Genomic DNA, 12,416 nt, shown 5'->3' with positions numbered 1-12,416 from the left:
CTCTTTTCGCCGTGCATCTCTGGCGAAGACTGATGAGGCTGAAGTTGCAAATAAAGTAAAAACAATCATGTGCGAGCGCGGTGCTCGAGCAAGCTGGATTAAACAAATTCCCTCATTGAAGATTGATGGTGTCAATCTTCCGCTTCATTTCGGTCCCACTTCTGGATCTCCAGCTTCCTGCTCCATCCTGGAGAAACTTGGCTGCTGATTAAGGCCCAGTGCGCACGCTAATGGCAGCAGCTCACAATGGCTGCAATAAAACGCGCTTTAAAACACAAATTAGCGCTTCAGCTCAATGGCGTCTGCACGTCTCGGAAGCCTCTCGAAAATCAGGAAGGGTTCTAGTTAAAGAGGGACAAAGTAAGGGTCCACTAATTGGTTAAATGTCCTCGTGGAAGACTGCAAATGCACAGATTATAGCGCTACAGCCGTATGCTAGCTCCCCTTCGTGGGGTTTATTACGCCACCACGCTGTTTTTCCAGTTTCCATCCGTCTTCGGGGGTGTTTTTGGCGCTCGCACATGTCAGCGTTTTAAAAAACCGCCTCGCTGGAATCTCCAAGAACCCTCAAACCGATGATGGAATTGCTCGGAGCTTGAGACTGCGCGGCCCCCTGCTGGGATGGCGAGGCAGCCGCCCCACTTAACGTCGCCCCGGACTCCATTTAAACAGCACCAGCCACCCACTCAGAGCTCCGAGGATGGATGGCGGCGTGCGTTCGCGTCCACGTCTAAGTGCTCGTTAAATTCCAAAACTTGTTAAGCTGTCTGCCGCCCCCTGGAAGAAAGTCCAACTAGTTTTATCACGCTGTAACAAAAACGTCACTATATTAGTCGTTAGCCTGCCAGGGTTTAAGGGCCCGGCTGACCGCAGCAGAATCCTCTGGGGGGGTGGCTGCTTCTGTGGGGGCGTCAATGGTCAACTAGAGTTTGTCTTTACGGTCGAGGCAGTAAAAGGAGTCAAAAGCAGAGAGAAACGACGTGACGGACGCTGACTCGTCTGTTTTTTAGCTGCGTTTGGGGACCAGACGGACATTGGACGTGTCCTGAGTCATGTTGGTCTTTCTCCTTTAGTATAGTTTGTGCTGTCATGCTAGCAGCCTCGTGTTCTAGCTAGCTTCAATATTGACAGGTTCTGCCTCTTGTAGTTCGTATCGTAGCCCGCTAGAGGCCGCCAAATGTCACGATCTGGACCCCGAATGCTCCTCTGATCGAAAGTATGACTCAGCAAGTTTGAAAAGTTGCTAATTTTCAACTTCCGACTCAGGAAATGTGAATCCTGAGTCGTCGGGCGCTCAGCCGGTTCCAGGTTATTCTCCAGTCAGCAAAAAGGCGAAGCTCCATGGCGACGGCTGCACGTTACTTGTGGGTGTTTTTAGCACACTGACTCATCCAACTTTGAGTCTGATTTATGAATTTTCTCGTGGAGAAACCTCAAAAAAAGCTGCTTCACGCTGGAGGGTGTGTTTAAAAATCAGTTTTTTCAAAAAACCAATTTGTCTTCTATAATTTTGAGGGGTTGTGAACCAAAAACCTTCTGAAATGAGGGTGTTTATTTTGTAAAATAAGATGGATGGAGTGTGAGGAAAGTGTGACAGGACCAACTCTTGTTTCCTCCATCAGGAACCATAAAGACCCATAAAGACTTTGAGCCATTCCAAGCCGAGGAGAGCGGGAATTGCTCTCTCCTCTAAAGTTTCCTTTCTTCTTTGCTTTGATGTGGGATCAGACACGGAACAGACGAGGCGAGACCAACTTCCCAGGGAGACGGAATCAAAAGCAGGAAGTCCGAGGTGCCTTCAAGGTCTCGGTGATGGAACTAAAACAACTTCCTGCTTCTCCACGTCACTGAAGATGGAAGAGATCAGCCAAAAGCGGCGGACATCGGCCTCGGCTTTAGATCCTGCTTCTTAAATCCTCATTTTTATGCATTTGTGGTCAAATGCAGATGCTAAATGAGCCACCTGTTGCCTCTGATGTAGGAGGTCATCAGATCGGCTCCTCTTAAACCTACGCGGTGTAAATGCAAACGCCTCCACCACCTCCGCCTCCTCCAGGCCTGAAGGAAGACGAAGCATTCCCGCCGAACCTTCTTCTTCTTCTCATTTACGGCACGTTTGTGTTGCTGCTCTCTGTGGACGTCCCCTTCAGAATTTTCATCTTCTCTTAAGAAAATGGTAATTTTCCTCTTCGCACTGTTGCGGGACCACGAACACCAACGCCACAGGGTGAATCTGCACCCGCACGCCAACTCCCAGCGAGTTGGAAAACTCCCCCGCGTATCGAGTTATTCCGAGTTCTGGACGCTCTCGAATGTGTCGCCAGTGACGGGGCTGAACCCGCGGCCCCCGCCTGATCACCCCCCCCCCCTCACAGGGAACCTGTGACCTTTCCAGACGGGCACGCCGACCCGCCAGACGGTTGATTCGACATGAGCACGTGAGGGAAACTCGGCGGTGGAATCTGAACGCCTCCCTCGTGGCGAGCTTCCACTCCGCCTGACGGTTGTGCTCTTTAGCGGTTTCCTGAGGAAGCTCCCGCTCGGCGCCGGCGCCCTAAAGGGCCGCGTCTCCAGTCGGCTCGTTAACGCTCGCTGCTCGACGCGCTGAATCGGGCCGGCTGACAGCGGCGTTTACGCTAATGACGCCACCGTCTCCCCGGTGCTGTGTTCCCTCAGCGATTCGCGCGCGCTGCATATCAAATATTCCCCTCTGGAAGGGTCTATTTACAGAAACATGTAATAAACTGGAAGTGACAGCAGCAAGGGGGTTACGTCACAATAGCCTGTCATCGCCATGGTTCCCTTTGATCTGTTCTCATGGATCACACGTATCGCTTTACATGCAGCGAGATGTTGCTGATTCCAGCTGTAAATGTAGCCGCTTTTTAAACAGTTTTAGCTACTAGCATGATAGCAATGTTTCCCCTCAAAGTTTTTAAGGGCATTCTGGCCGATCAGAGTTTTAGCAGGCTTTTAAACCTAGCCTGGGTGCACATGTATAGCATCACAGCGCTAGTTAGGCTGCACATTTACGCAGTAGATGCACAATGAATTTTCAACATCCTGTTGCCTCATTTGTCAGTCTTGAGCGAGCATTTCGTGCCGAGTTTCACTTTTTTTTCCCACTTACGTAAAGATGCTAACAACTTGTGATGTGCTGCCGCTGTGCGATTTGCATTTTCCAACTACTGTAAACAACCTAACCTCACAGCATCTCGCTAGACGTATTCAGTGGCCACGCTCATTACTTATGCAGAAAGGTTGTTTTTCTTCCCTTGCTTGGAACTCATTTGCAGTTAAAACAAACATGCTGGCAGCTAGCAGCTCGGTTAGCGCGCATAGATGCGGCGGTGTGAGTTAAGCTATTATTTACGCACGCCATTGTGTTAGCGTGGCCCTGGTGTTCTAAAAGGCCATCGATCAGAGTTGCGTGCCGCTGGATTCCAGCTTTAGGTTAAAATGCTTCCTTAAAGCGGTGTCACACCTTCGCTAACTGCTAATTAGCTTGCCTTATTTCACCACCTGACAGACGAGTCAAAGGTTTGAAGCCAGCCAGGTCAGACATGGGCTTTCAAACCAAAAATCAATCTGTTTGAGCCATTTGATCGATGAAACCCGGCGTATGTGAGTGTTTTCTGTTCCCTCTGGGGAGCGAGACGTGCACGCCGACCCGCCCTCTCAGGTGTTTGGACAGGCGGAAACAGCCACGAATGAGCATTTCGACGCGATATCGATGCCAAATATCAAAAAGTCGGTTTAAATCACACCGTAATCCAACCTTGATGAATCCCAAACCCCCCTGGGCCGCGACACTTCAGGAAACGACCACGTTAAGACAAAGAGTCCTGAGAGAGGGATTGAGGGTCCACAGCCAATAGGAAACGAGCGGAGCTAAACCCGCGCACATCTGTACGGTGACGTCAGAGCACGGCGGTCACTTTACGCGAGCGACACACGCGAGATTAGTGCTCGTCGTTTCTTCCCCCCTTTTAATAATCCCTGGGCGTGCGTCTCATTTGATCCAAAGTAGCGTGAAGCCGAACCAGAGCTCCGCTTTTACACAAATGTGACTTAAATACGCGGAATCGGACGCGGCCTTTGGGAGTTCACCGGGATATAAATGGCTCCAACGGGATTTACACGGGAGGTGAATGTAGGTCGATCTGTCGAGCAAAACGGTCGACATTTTTAATCTGGACACATGACCGTATCCCCGCCATGGCGCCCGCTGATTTATGGTTAATCACATCATTGTTGGTCAGATTAGGTCGCTAAATGGATGCAGGCGAGCAGCCAGGGAGTTCCCGTCAAAATCAGTCCTGATGGAGGGGCAAGTGGACCTTTCCCTGGGTTCTTGGCCTCTTGTAGCTTAGATTTAATTAGCATTTGTGCAATTTGCGTCCTCTTCAGTCGTCAGTGTGTGCAGGCCTTCTCTTCTTTAATTAATTAAAAAGTAGTGATTAATTGTCTCATATTCTGTGGGTTCGGTGAACGTCGGCCAGTTCGGACCAATCAGAGAAGCCCAGAACTGCAGACCCCGCCCACTGGATTAGCCCTTTTAATGAAGGGCGGACTCACCTGAGCGGAACTAAAGTCAGCTCGTTCCCGAGGGGGCGTGTCTACCTGCGGGGTTCCAGAATCGGCGCGGCCGTATCCCAGTGCGTGATCACGGAGGCTCCCGCGCGTCGCTGCCGGATGCTCCGCCTGTCTATTGGCGGATCCCGGGGAGGGAGGCGATAATCCGCGCACGCACGGAGGCAGAGCTGCGCTGCGCGGCCGCCCGGACGCCATGGAGCCGCCGTCTCTCCGCGGATTTCCCTCCGCAGGCACCGAACGACGCGCGCAGCAACCGCCCGCACGCAAATAAGGAGGTGCGGAGAGTTGCGTGCCCGTCCCCTACTTTTTCTTTCAAAAATTTCCGCTCCGGGGCGTCGCTGATATTAACCGGAGCTGCGCGCCCGCTGATGCCGGGGGCGAGGCGGCGGATCGGGGGCTGATCCGCGTGCTCGCCTCGGTGTGCACGCTGAACGGAAGGCGCCAGCTCTGGATTGTTTTCCCAACCGAGGAATGATGATTTTCTCCGACATGAGCGCGGGGACCAACTCCCCCAAGGTGCACCCGCCGAACGGGACCAGGTTTTACACCTTCCAGGCAAGTTGCTCTTCATCCTCCACCTGCTCCTCCTCCTCCTCCTCCTGGCCCCTTACCCGTGTCGCTTCAGGGCTTCTGCTCTTGCACGTCTCTTCTATTAGCGGTTGCGCGTGCAGGCTGGATGTTATTTTGTGTCCTCTATTGGAAAATGTGCATCTTTAACGCCTGCTGGGTGGGGGGCTTGTTGTTTTTTCCCCCTTCTTTTACACCAGCTGACAACAGAAAACTACCCCATCAGTTTCTCTCTTCAGCTCGTTGAATAAATCATCTGGAGTTGTGAGAGAGTAGAACTCCGAGTTCATCAGGATCCAGCCACTGTAAAATAATGATGTATTATTCATGGAGCGCCCAGCCTGTGGCTCTGGGTTTGACTCCTGCTCCAGTTCTGCTGTCCTTGGTGTGTGTGTGTGTGTGTGTGTGTGTGTGTGTGTGTGTGTGTGTGTGTGTGTGTGTGTGTGTGTGTGTGTGTGTGTGTTGGGGGGGTATCGATCCAGCTTCTTCCACATGATTCCTGTTCTGTCTGTGGTCGGAGGGAAGGAAACGTTGCTGCGACTGAGGCTTTTTTTAGGTCTGCGGATGTAAACTCACCCAGGTTTTTGGCAGCCAGGTGGTGGTTCCACGCGTGCAGGATGGCTCCGGCGTCTAGCGCTGAGATCCCTGACCGGATCCTCTCCGCGCCCTCTCGTAATCACGTTCTGCGACGTCACGCTCAGGCCCAGAGATTTCTAGTGAATTACCCGTCCCCCCCCCCGCCGCCTCTGCGCCGGCTTCTCATCGAGGCTCTTTAGGGGCGGCCGCCCTGAGGGGCTGGTACCTGTTGGAGAAGCTCTTGTGATATCTGCAAATCAAAGCAGTCTGACTTCACGAATTCCAGTGGCAGGAAATCCCCACCAAGGGGATTTCAGAGCGCTGCCACTTTCCTGCAGCCTCCCGGGTCCAGCCGTCTTGTTTAGGTCCAAACGCCTCCTTTCAGCCTGTTTACCAGGTCCTGATGATACTCATTAAGTCTGATTACGCCTTTGCATTTATACACTGAGGAGAAGTGAATGAAATTGCAACGCGGGCGCCTTTTTGTGGGCTGGGCGCCATCAGCCGGGGGACGGAGTCGTTCGCTGGGCCAGTTGTGGTGTCTGGTGTACTGGCACCGGTCCACAGCCTCACAGGGTCGACCCGTATCTCTTTAATGACCTTTAAGGCCACTGGGGTGGCACATTAAGAAGATTCATGGACACAAGGGGGCTAAATTAGCCTCTCTGTGTTTGCTAACCTGCAGTTTTGTGCCATAAAATTGATGTAGGAACAGTAAAAACTAGTGTTGCGCCTCCAGACGGTGCTTCCTCAGCAGGTTTTAATGAACCCGGAGTTGTGTTTGGTTTCTTAAAGCGCTGGTGCGAAGTAGCTACTGTTGCGACCAGTCTGGAGGATCTTCAGCGCTGCGTGTCCACGATAAACTCTGGGCTTTTAGCTGAACAATGGCAAACTGTAACCTTCACTAACCCTCTGCAACACAAGCAAAAAGCTAATGATGAGCAGCTCCTTGGAGCTAAGCTTTTACTCATATCATATAATGTTTCACTCTCCATTCCTCTTTCTTGTCTTCTTTCAACCATCCACTAAATCTTAGATGGCCGGGAGGTGCGGAGGCTCGGGGCGTTGTGTCCCTGGGGCTGTAGCTGTTTCCAGGGGCCTTAGTTTGGCTGAATTTTTATAAAACCGACTGATGATGAGCCATCACAGAAAAAAAAAACGGATTTAAATTCAGCATTTTAGTGGCAGAAAGGCTTGTTTTAGTGTTTTCATACTGAAGAATGAGACTGTTGATGCAACGGCTGTGTGACATTCGGTGTCATTTGTGGAGAATGTTGTTGCCGGCAGCGTCGTAAACCCACCGGGCCGTGTTAGCGGGGTGCTGGCGAACGCCCCCTTTGATGTGATGCAAGTTTCCCGGGTGAACGCGCCGCTCGGACATGTGGAGTTCAAGAGAGGCCGCAGCAGCGGCGCCGTTACGGCAGCAGGAAACGTCCCTGAAGCTCTTTCTCTCTTCAGAGAGCCGTTAAAGCAGATGGGGTCCGTGCTGCGTTTGTGCTCCCTGGGAAATGTTCCTTCGGCCTGGCAATTTACCAGTGGGTAAACGCAACTATTGCCCGTCCGTGTTGCTGGGTTTTTCCTCCCTCCGCCAGCTTTTCACTTGGAAATCCTCACGTTTGCGTGGGGGCACCAGGCCGGCAGCGGGGCTCCGCCCCCTGGACGACCCCCACACGTGTCGCAGGGGCACGAAGGGTTTCGCCTGGACAGATAAGGCAACTGTTGCCTGGGCAACTAAGGCGACTTGTTTCTTAAATGGCAGATCAGAGTTGGAAGCACTTTTCTCTGTCACAGTGACATCACACACATGCCCAGGACACACACTGGGACACACACTGGGACACACACTCGGACACACACTGGGCTGCTGTTGTGTGGTTTCCTGAGTGCTGCGTTGTCCTATTTTCTTGTTCTTCTTTTTTTTTCTTTTTTTTTTAATCAAGCGCTTGTACATTTAAAATCTGGCCCGGGCAGATGGGGGAGCACAGTTTGACCCACTTTGACGGATTCCGCACCGATTAAAAGGATGAGTGAGCATTCGAAAGCAAGACGCCCCTGTGCACGTATGCGTCGTCAGAGCGTGCGTGCGCGTGTGTGTGTGTGTGTGTGTGTGTGTGTGTGTGTGACAGCGAAGGTCAGCAGGGATCCCAGACTTGTTGCTCAGAAGCCTGGACGGTCTTTTTCCTCCGTGAAAAGCAGAGACAAGGTGGATTATGCTAATGCTAATCTTCATGAATGATAAAAATCCATAAATTCATGTTTAAAATATCGAGGCGCGGAAGGCTAGCCGCCGTAGTCTTTGTGCAGCACCAGCTTCATTAAAGGCCGGGACGCTGCCCGTGTGTTTCCCAACACCTATCGGTGTAATTTGTTCGTGCCAGCCTCAGCGTGAGACGTTCCCTCACCCCCACTGTCTGTTAGCAACATTCTGCTTCCCCCCGCCACTGCGCACATGGCGATACCGTGCGCTCTGAATAATGCAGCGGCAGTAAAACCCTCCCCCCCTGCACTACGGCAGGTCGCTGATCCAGAACCCGCCATAAAACCCCGACAGGCATCCCTTCAGTGCTGCAGGAGCCGGCGCGCTTTGACCTCTGACCCCAAGCGTCAGCAATGAAGTTTATGTTGGATGACTTTTTTCCTCTGCGTCCGACATGAGGAAACGGGTTAACAACGCGGGTCCGAGGGGGTCGTTGTCGCACGTCATGCAGGTCTAGATGGTTAAATCTGAGGTCCTCCTCCTCTCAGCTGCTGAATCAAACCCCCTAAAAATCAATAAGTCTCTCTGCAGGCTCACGGGGATCAACGAGATCACAGAGATCCCCCCTCCCTCCTTTCTGAGCCACAACCACCCCTACGCAAAGGGCTGGTTTCTGCCTGCCCAGGGAGCCGGCAGAGAACAACCAAGACCTCCGCGGGAGCATCCTGAGCAGAAAACGGAAAATCCAACACAAAGCAATTTGTGGCAAGAGCCCCCTCAGGTGCCCCGGGCGCGTCGGTCCATTTAGGTTCAGTAATGAAAGTGTCCAGTGTGACAGCTGGCAGAGGACGGGTGGACGGGGCACCTGGGAGATCTTCAGGGCCTGGAAATTAACATCCAATCACGTTGAAGGACAAACTCATTTTTTCCCCTTTTGTTTGGTGGCTCCTCTCTAATGAAACGGGCTGTTAATCTAAAATCGGGGCTGTGAAACAATCGGCCGTCGACTTAATTCCAGCGAGTTAAAACTGCTGCGGAGCCATGTTTAAGTGTTGTTAGCCGCAGCCCAAGGGCCACGCGAGTCCTCCCTTTAGCCTGAGAGCTCCAGCCTAAATCACTCCTGACTGTTGCTCCCGAGGTGACGTCTGGGGAATTGAAGCACTTTTCTGAAATATACCATCGATATTGCGGCTAAAATTAGCCCAGATTTAAGTCCAAACCTGACCTTCGGTACCATCTGCCTCTGTAGCCATCTCGACTGTCATTAGCGTCCCCGGCCTGTGCTAATGCGAGCTGACAGTTAACCCGGCGTGACGGAGCTCTGACCAGTCCCCCCGTTAGGCCCTGCAGGCCCTCTCATCCCTCACTGGAAGGGAGCGGCACCTGCTACACACTCATCACTGCGACAAGCCGCCCGGCTGCCCCGCAAAGGTCTCGGCATCCACCCTCCGTTGCCGTGGAGACCGCGCTCGGCTCAGGCTGGAGGATTGACTTTGTCACACCGAGTGGTGTCTGGAAAGGGAGGGAAAATGGGAGACTGGACTGCCAAACTTGTTCGGTTTGCTCTGAATCAGCTCCCACACATTCTTGCTAATGACGGCACTGCACGTGGTGGCTACAGCGCACGCTAGCTAGCAGATTTCCTCCAGCACAGGAGTGGATCCAGAGGCCATTAATGATTACAGCTGGGATTTGACTGCAACAGGCTTCATTATTTACAAATCCAGCTGGGCTCGCACGCCTGCAAAATAGCTTAGCTTCGGCCTAGCATGCGTTTAATGCTAAGGCTCATGTTCGGATTCGATTTGCACTTAAATTGCCGACCGCCAGCAAAACAAAAACAGATTAAAAACAGAATATTCCGCCGTCTCCCGAACAGGGAAGGTCTTGAAGGTTTCCCAGAAGGGGGCAGGATTATGTGGGTTGTGACCAACATGGCCCGCTCCAGTTGCCAAAGTCTGCCACCTCGTTCCTCGGATAAGCCAGGTTGGATATTTCTCCTCCCTGGGAAGAATGTCACGCTGATTTCCACTAAATTAGATGCTAACTCCTCCAGCTAGGGTGAAAACACTGGGCTATTTTCAGTCTGGCGTTCTCCGCGGCCACCTCTCTGGGTCAGAACATACAGGTCATCCTGCAGTTAGGCCACGCCCACCTCTCGCAGCGCTTTCACACCTTATTGCAGCGGCGTCGATGTTAGCGTTGCGCGATGCGCGTCCTGTCACAGACCCCCGGGCCCTCTCCAGGTCCTTGGCGGAGCGCTTCGGTCCGGCGCCGTTGTCATTTCGCTCTCTGTTAATCTTCATTAAAACCTTCAGCTGGATTGAATCGATTTTATCGTATTAATCCGAGTGTGAGACTGAATCATTCCGCTGTCGAGGGAAGCTGAGAAAGGTTGCTGTTATATCAAAGCGTGTTGTTTTCCAGACCTAGGAATCGATTCACCTGATTATTAATCGGTCGTATTTTCCGAGGAGCTTGTTTCTGTTGAATGCTCAGATTTGCTTTGATGATTTTCTTTAAACGCAAAAGATCAAAGCCATTAGGCCGGTTCCAGCTGACTTGGTTATCAATCAAAGGTTTAAGGTTAAAACGTCCCAGAGTAATGGACTTTTTCAGTGTTCTTGGAGTACCCATAATTGTTAAAATTAAAAAAATCAGTCTTTTGTTCAGGTTTATCCATATTTTCATCTTCCTGTTTTCGGTTTTGTAGCCTTTATATTGTCATCAGCAGCCCAGCCTAGCCTAGCCTAGCCTGTAATCCCACACAGTCCTAATTAATCTGGACCAGTCCTCCCAGGAGGACCCTTCCATGTTCTATATAGACGTCTTTGGATGTGTGTCAGGCTCTCTCGTGACCCCCCAGAGAGGAGCGCCTCGGCTTTTTGTTCATTTCCTCACGGGTTCCTCAGTCAGACCCACTTCCTGTCTGCTCTCTGTGATGCTATCTACTGGACAGGAAATGACATTTCTTCATCTCCCATCACTCATTCTGCTTTTAGTCCCTCTGACGTCGGCTCCTGTGCTTTAACCTCCGTGTAATCGCGCTGTAATGACCCGGCGTCCATCAGCTGGCCGATGAGGTTTATTTTTAGCTCATGTGTAGACGGATCTCTCGTTATAGCGGGGTTGGGTCGTATACTGGTTTATAAGCCAATAGCACCCTACCGGTCTTACTAATTACTATAAAACCATGTTAGTCGGGAGGAGAAGATCACCAGTTACTTTGCGTCCCATCAGTTTTTGTCGCACTATACTTTTGTATTCATAGTGTTCTTAATTATCTGTATCAAATGTCGCCATCCCACCTACCACCCAGCCCTACCACAGAGTGTGGCTCTAGGGGGCGCTGTGGAGCAGGATTATGGGACTAGCGTGCGGGAGGACGTGGGGTTCATATTCCAGTCGATGTGTAATCAGATTGTTGTTGCCCTGACCGTTAATTAGCACACCGCCACAGTCTGAACGAGGTCACCGAACTCGTACAGGCGCGGCAGTGGCTGCAAATTGATTGCGGGCCAGAGCGGGTCGTTCCCGCCGCTGCCGGCTGACGTCCCAATCGGAGGTGAGGAGCAGTCGCCAAGGTAACATTGGCGTTTGAACTAGAGCTGCACCCTCTCCAACACGCCCCCTTTTATAGATTCTGTTGTGTTTAACACAACATTGATTCGGTCTCTCTATTATCTCGGGGCAGTCTGCTGGCGTGGGCATTACAGTAAAGGAGGACTGCTGATCCTTCCCCGGCTTGACTGACACCGTGGCTGTTTTTAAGCGTTGCCCCCAAAATGCAACGGTGCGTTCGCGTCCCCTCAGACAACAGGCTACTGCATCCTCCTTCACGCTGCAAAGCAAATTTGCGCCACTGTTTCACAAAATCTCTTCATAATTTGGTGAATTGAGGTGAGAAGGCTGCCAGATCCTGGAATAGCTTCATCTGTGGCTTTATTCCTATAAATAAGACAACAAACGCTGAGTTTTGGAACCATCAGGGGAAACATTTACTCATGATTCTAAATACAGATTCTCATTACCTCCCAGCAGCTCTGTAAAGAGTCCAACATGGCCGCTTTTAGAGCTGAAACACGTTTTCCTCTTTGATAATTTTGACATGAAACATTCTGCTCATCGTCTGGCTGGCACGCGTTAACCCGCAGATGCTAATTTAGGCGAATCCTGCCATCGTTTGTCAGTAGTTAATTCATTTTCTTACAGTTTGTGCTTCGACTGAAAGACTTTGCGGATCGCCGATTGTTTGCTAGTTTTCGCTAGCGGGGATTGCAGCTCCCTACGTGGGCGGCCGAAGGAAAAAAAAAACCCGTTACCAAGGAAACAAACATGTAATGATATGTGTTAAATATCAGTAAGACAAGCAGTAGGTGTCGGTCACCCTCAGGCTTGGTTTCATCCAGTTTAGCACAGCATTTTGATCAGATTCCATCCATGATGTGTTTATATCGTACAATTAATCAAAAAAGGTGTG

At 51.4% G+C, this 12,416-nt stretch overlaps 1 protein-coding gene across 15 annotated transcripts in view; it reads left to right on the top strand.

Annotated features, from left to right (window-relative positions):
* Nucleotides 1-12,416, top strand: part of ppfia2 (PTPRF interacting protein alpha 2) — a 52,930-nt gene that overhangs the window by 16,527 nt on the left and 23,987 nt on the right. The window contains exon 1 of one of the 15 annotated variants that reach the window (XM_057022218.1): nucleotides 4,641-5,151. The exons of 12 other annotated variants lie outside the window; for them this stretch is intronic. In XM_057022218.1, coding sequence (XP_056878198.1) covers nucleotides 5,068-5,151 — 84 coding nt within the window. In that variant the 5' untranslated portion in view covers nucleotides 4,641-5,067. Of the gene's footprint in view, nucleotides 1-4,640; nucleotides 5,152-12,416 lie in introns of those variants that run through there. 2 more of the 15 variants (XM_057022221.1, XM_057022224.1) reach the window with 2 other exon arrangements.

The sequence above is a fragment of the Takifugu flavidus genome, chromosome 22, assembly GCF_003711565.1.
Source record: "Takifugu flavidus isolate HTHZ2018 chromosome 22, ASM371156v2, whole genome shotgun sequence".
In the NCBI taxonomy this organism is placed as follows: Eukaryota; Metazoa; Chordata; class Actinopteri; order Tetraodontiformes; family Tetraodontidae; genus Takifugu; species Takifugu flavidus.
This window is presented reverse-complemented; position numbering and strand designations above follow the sequence as displayed.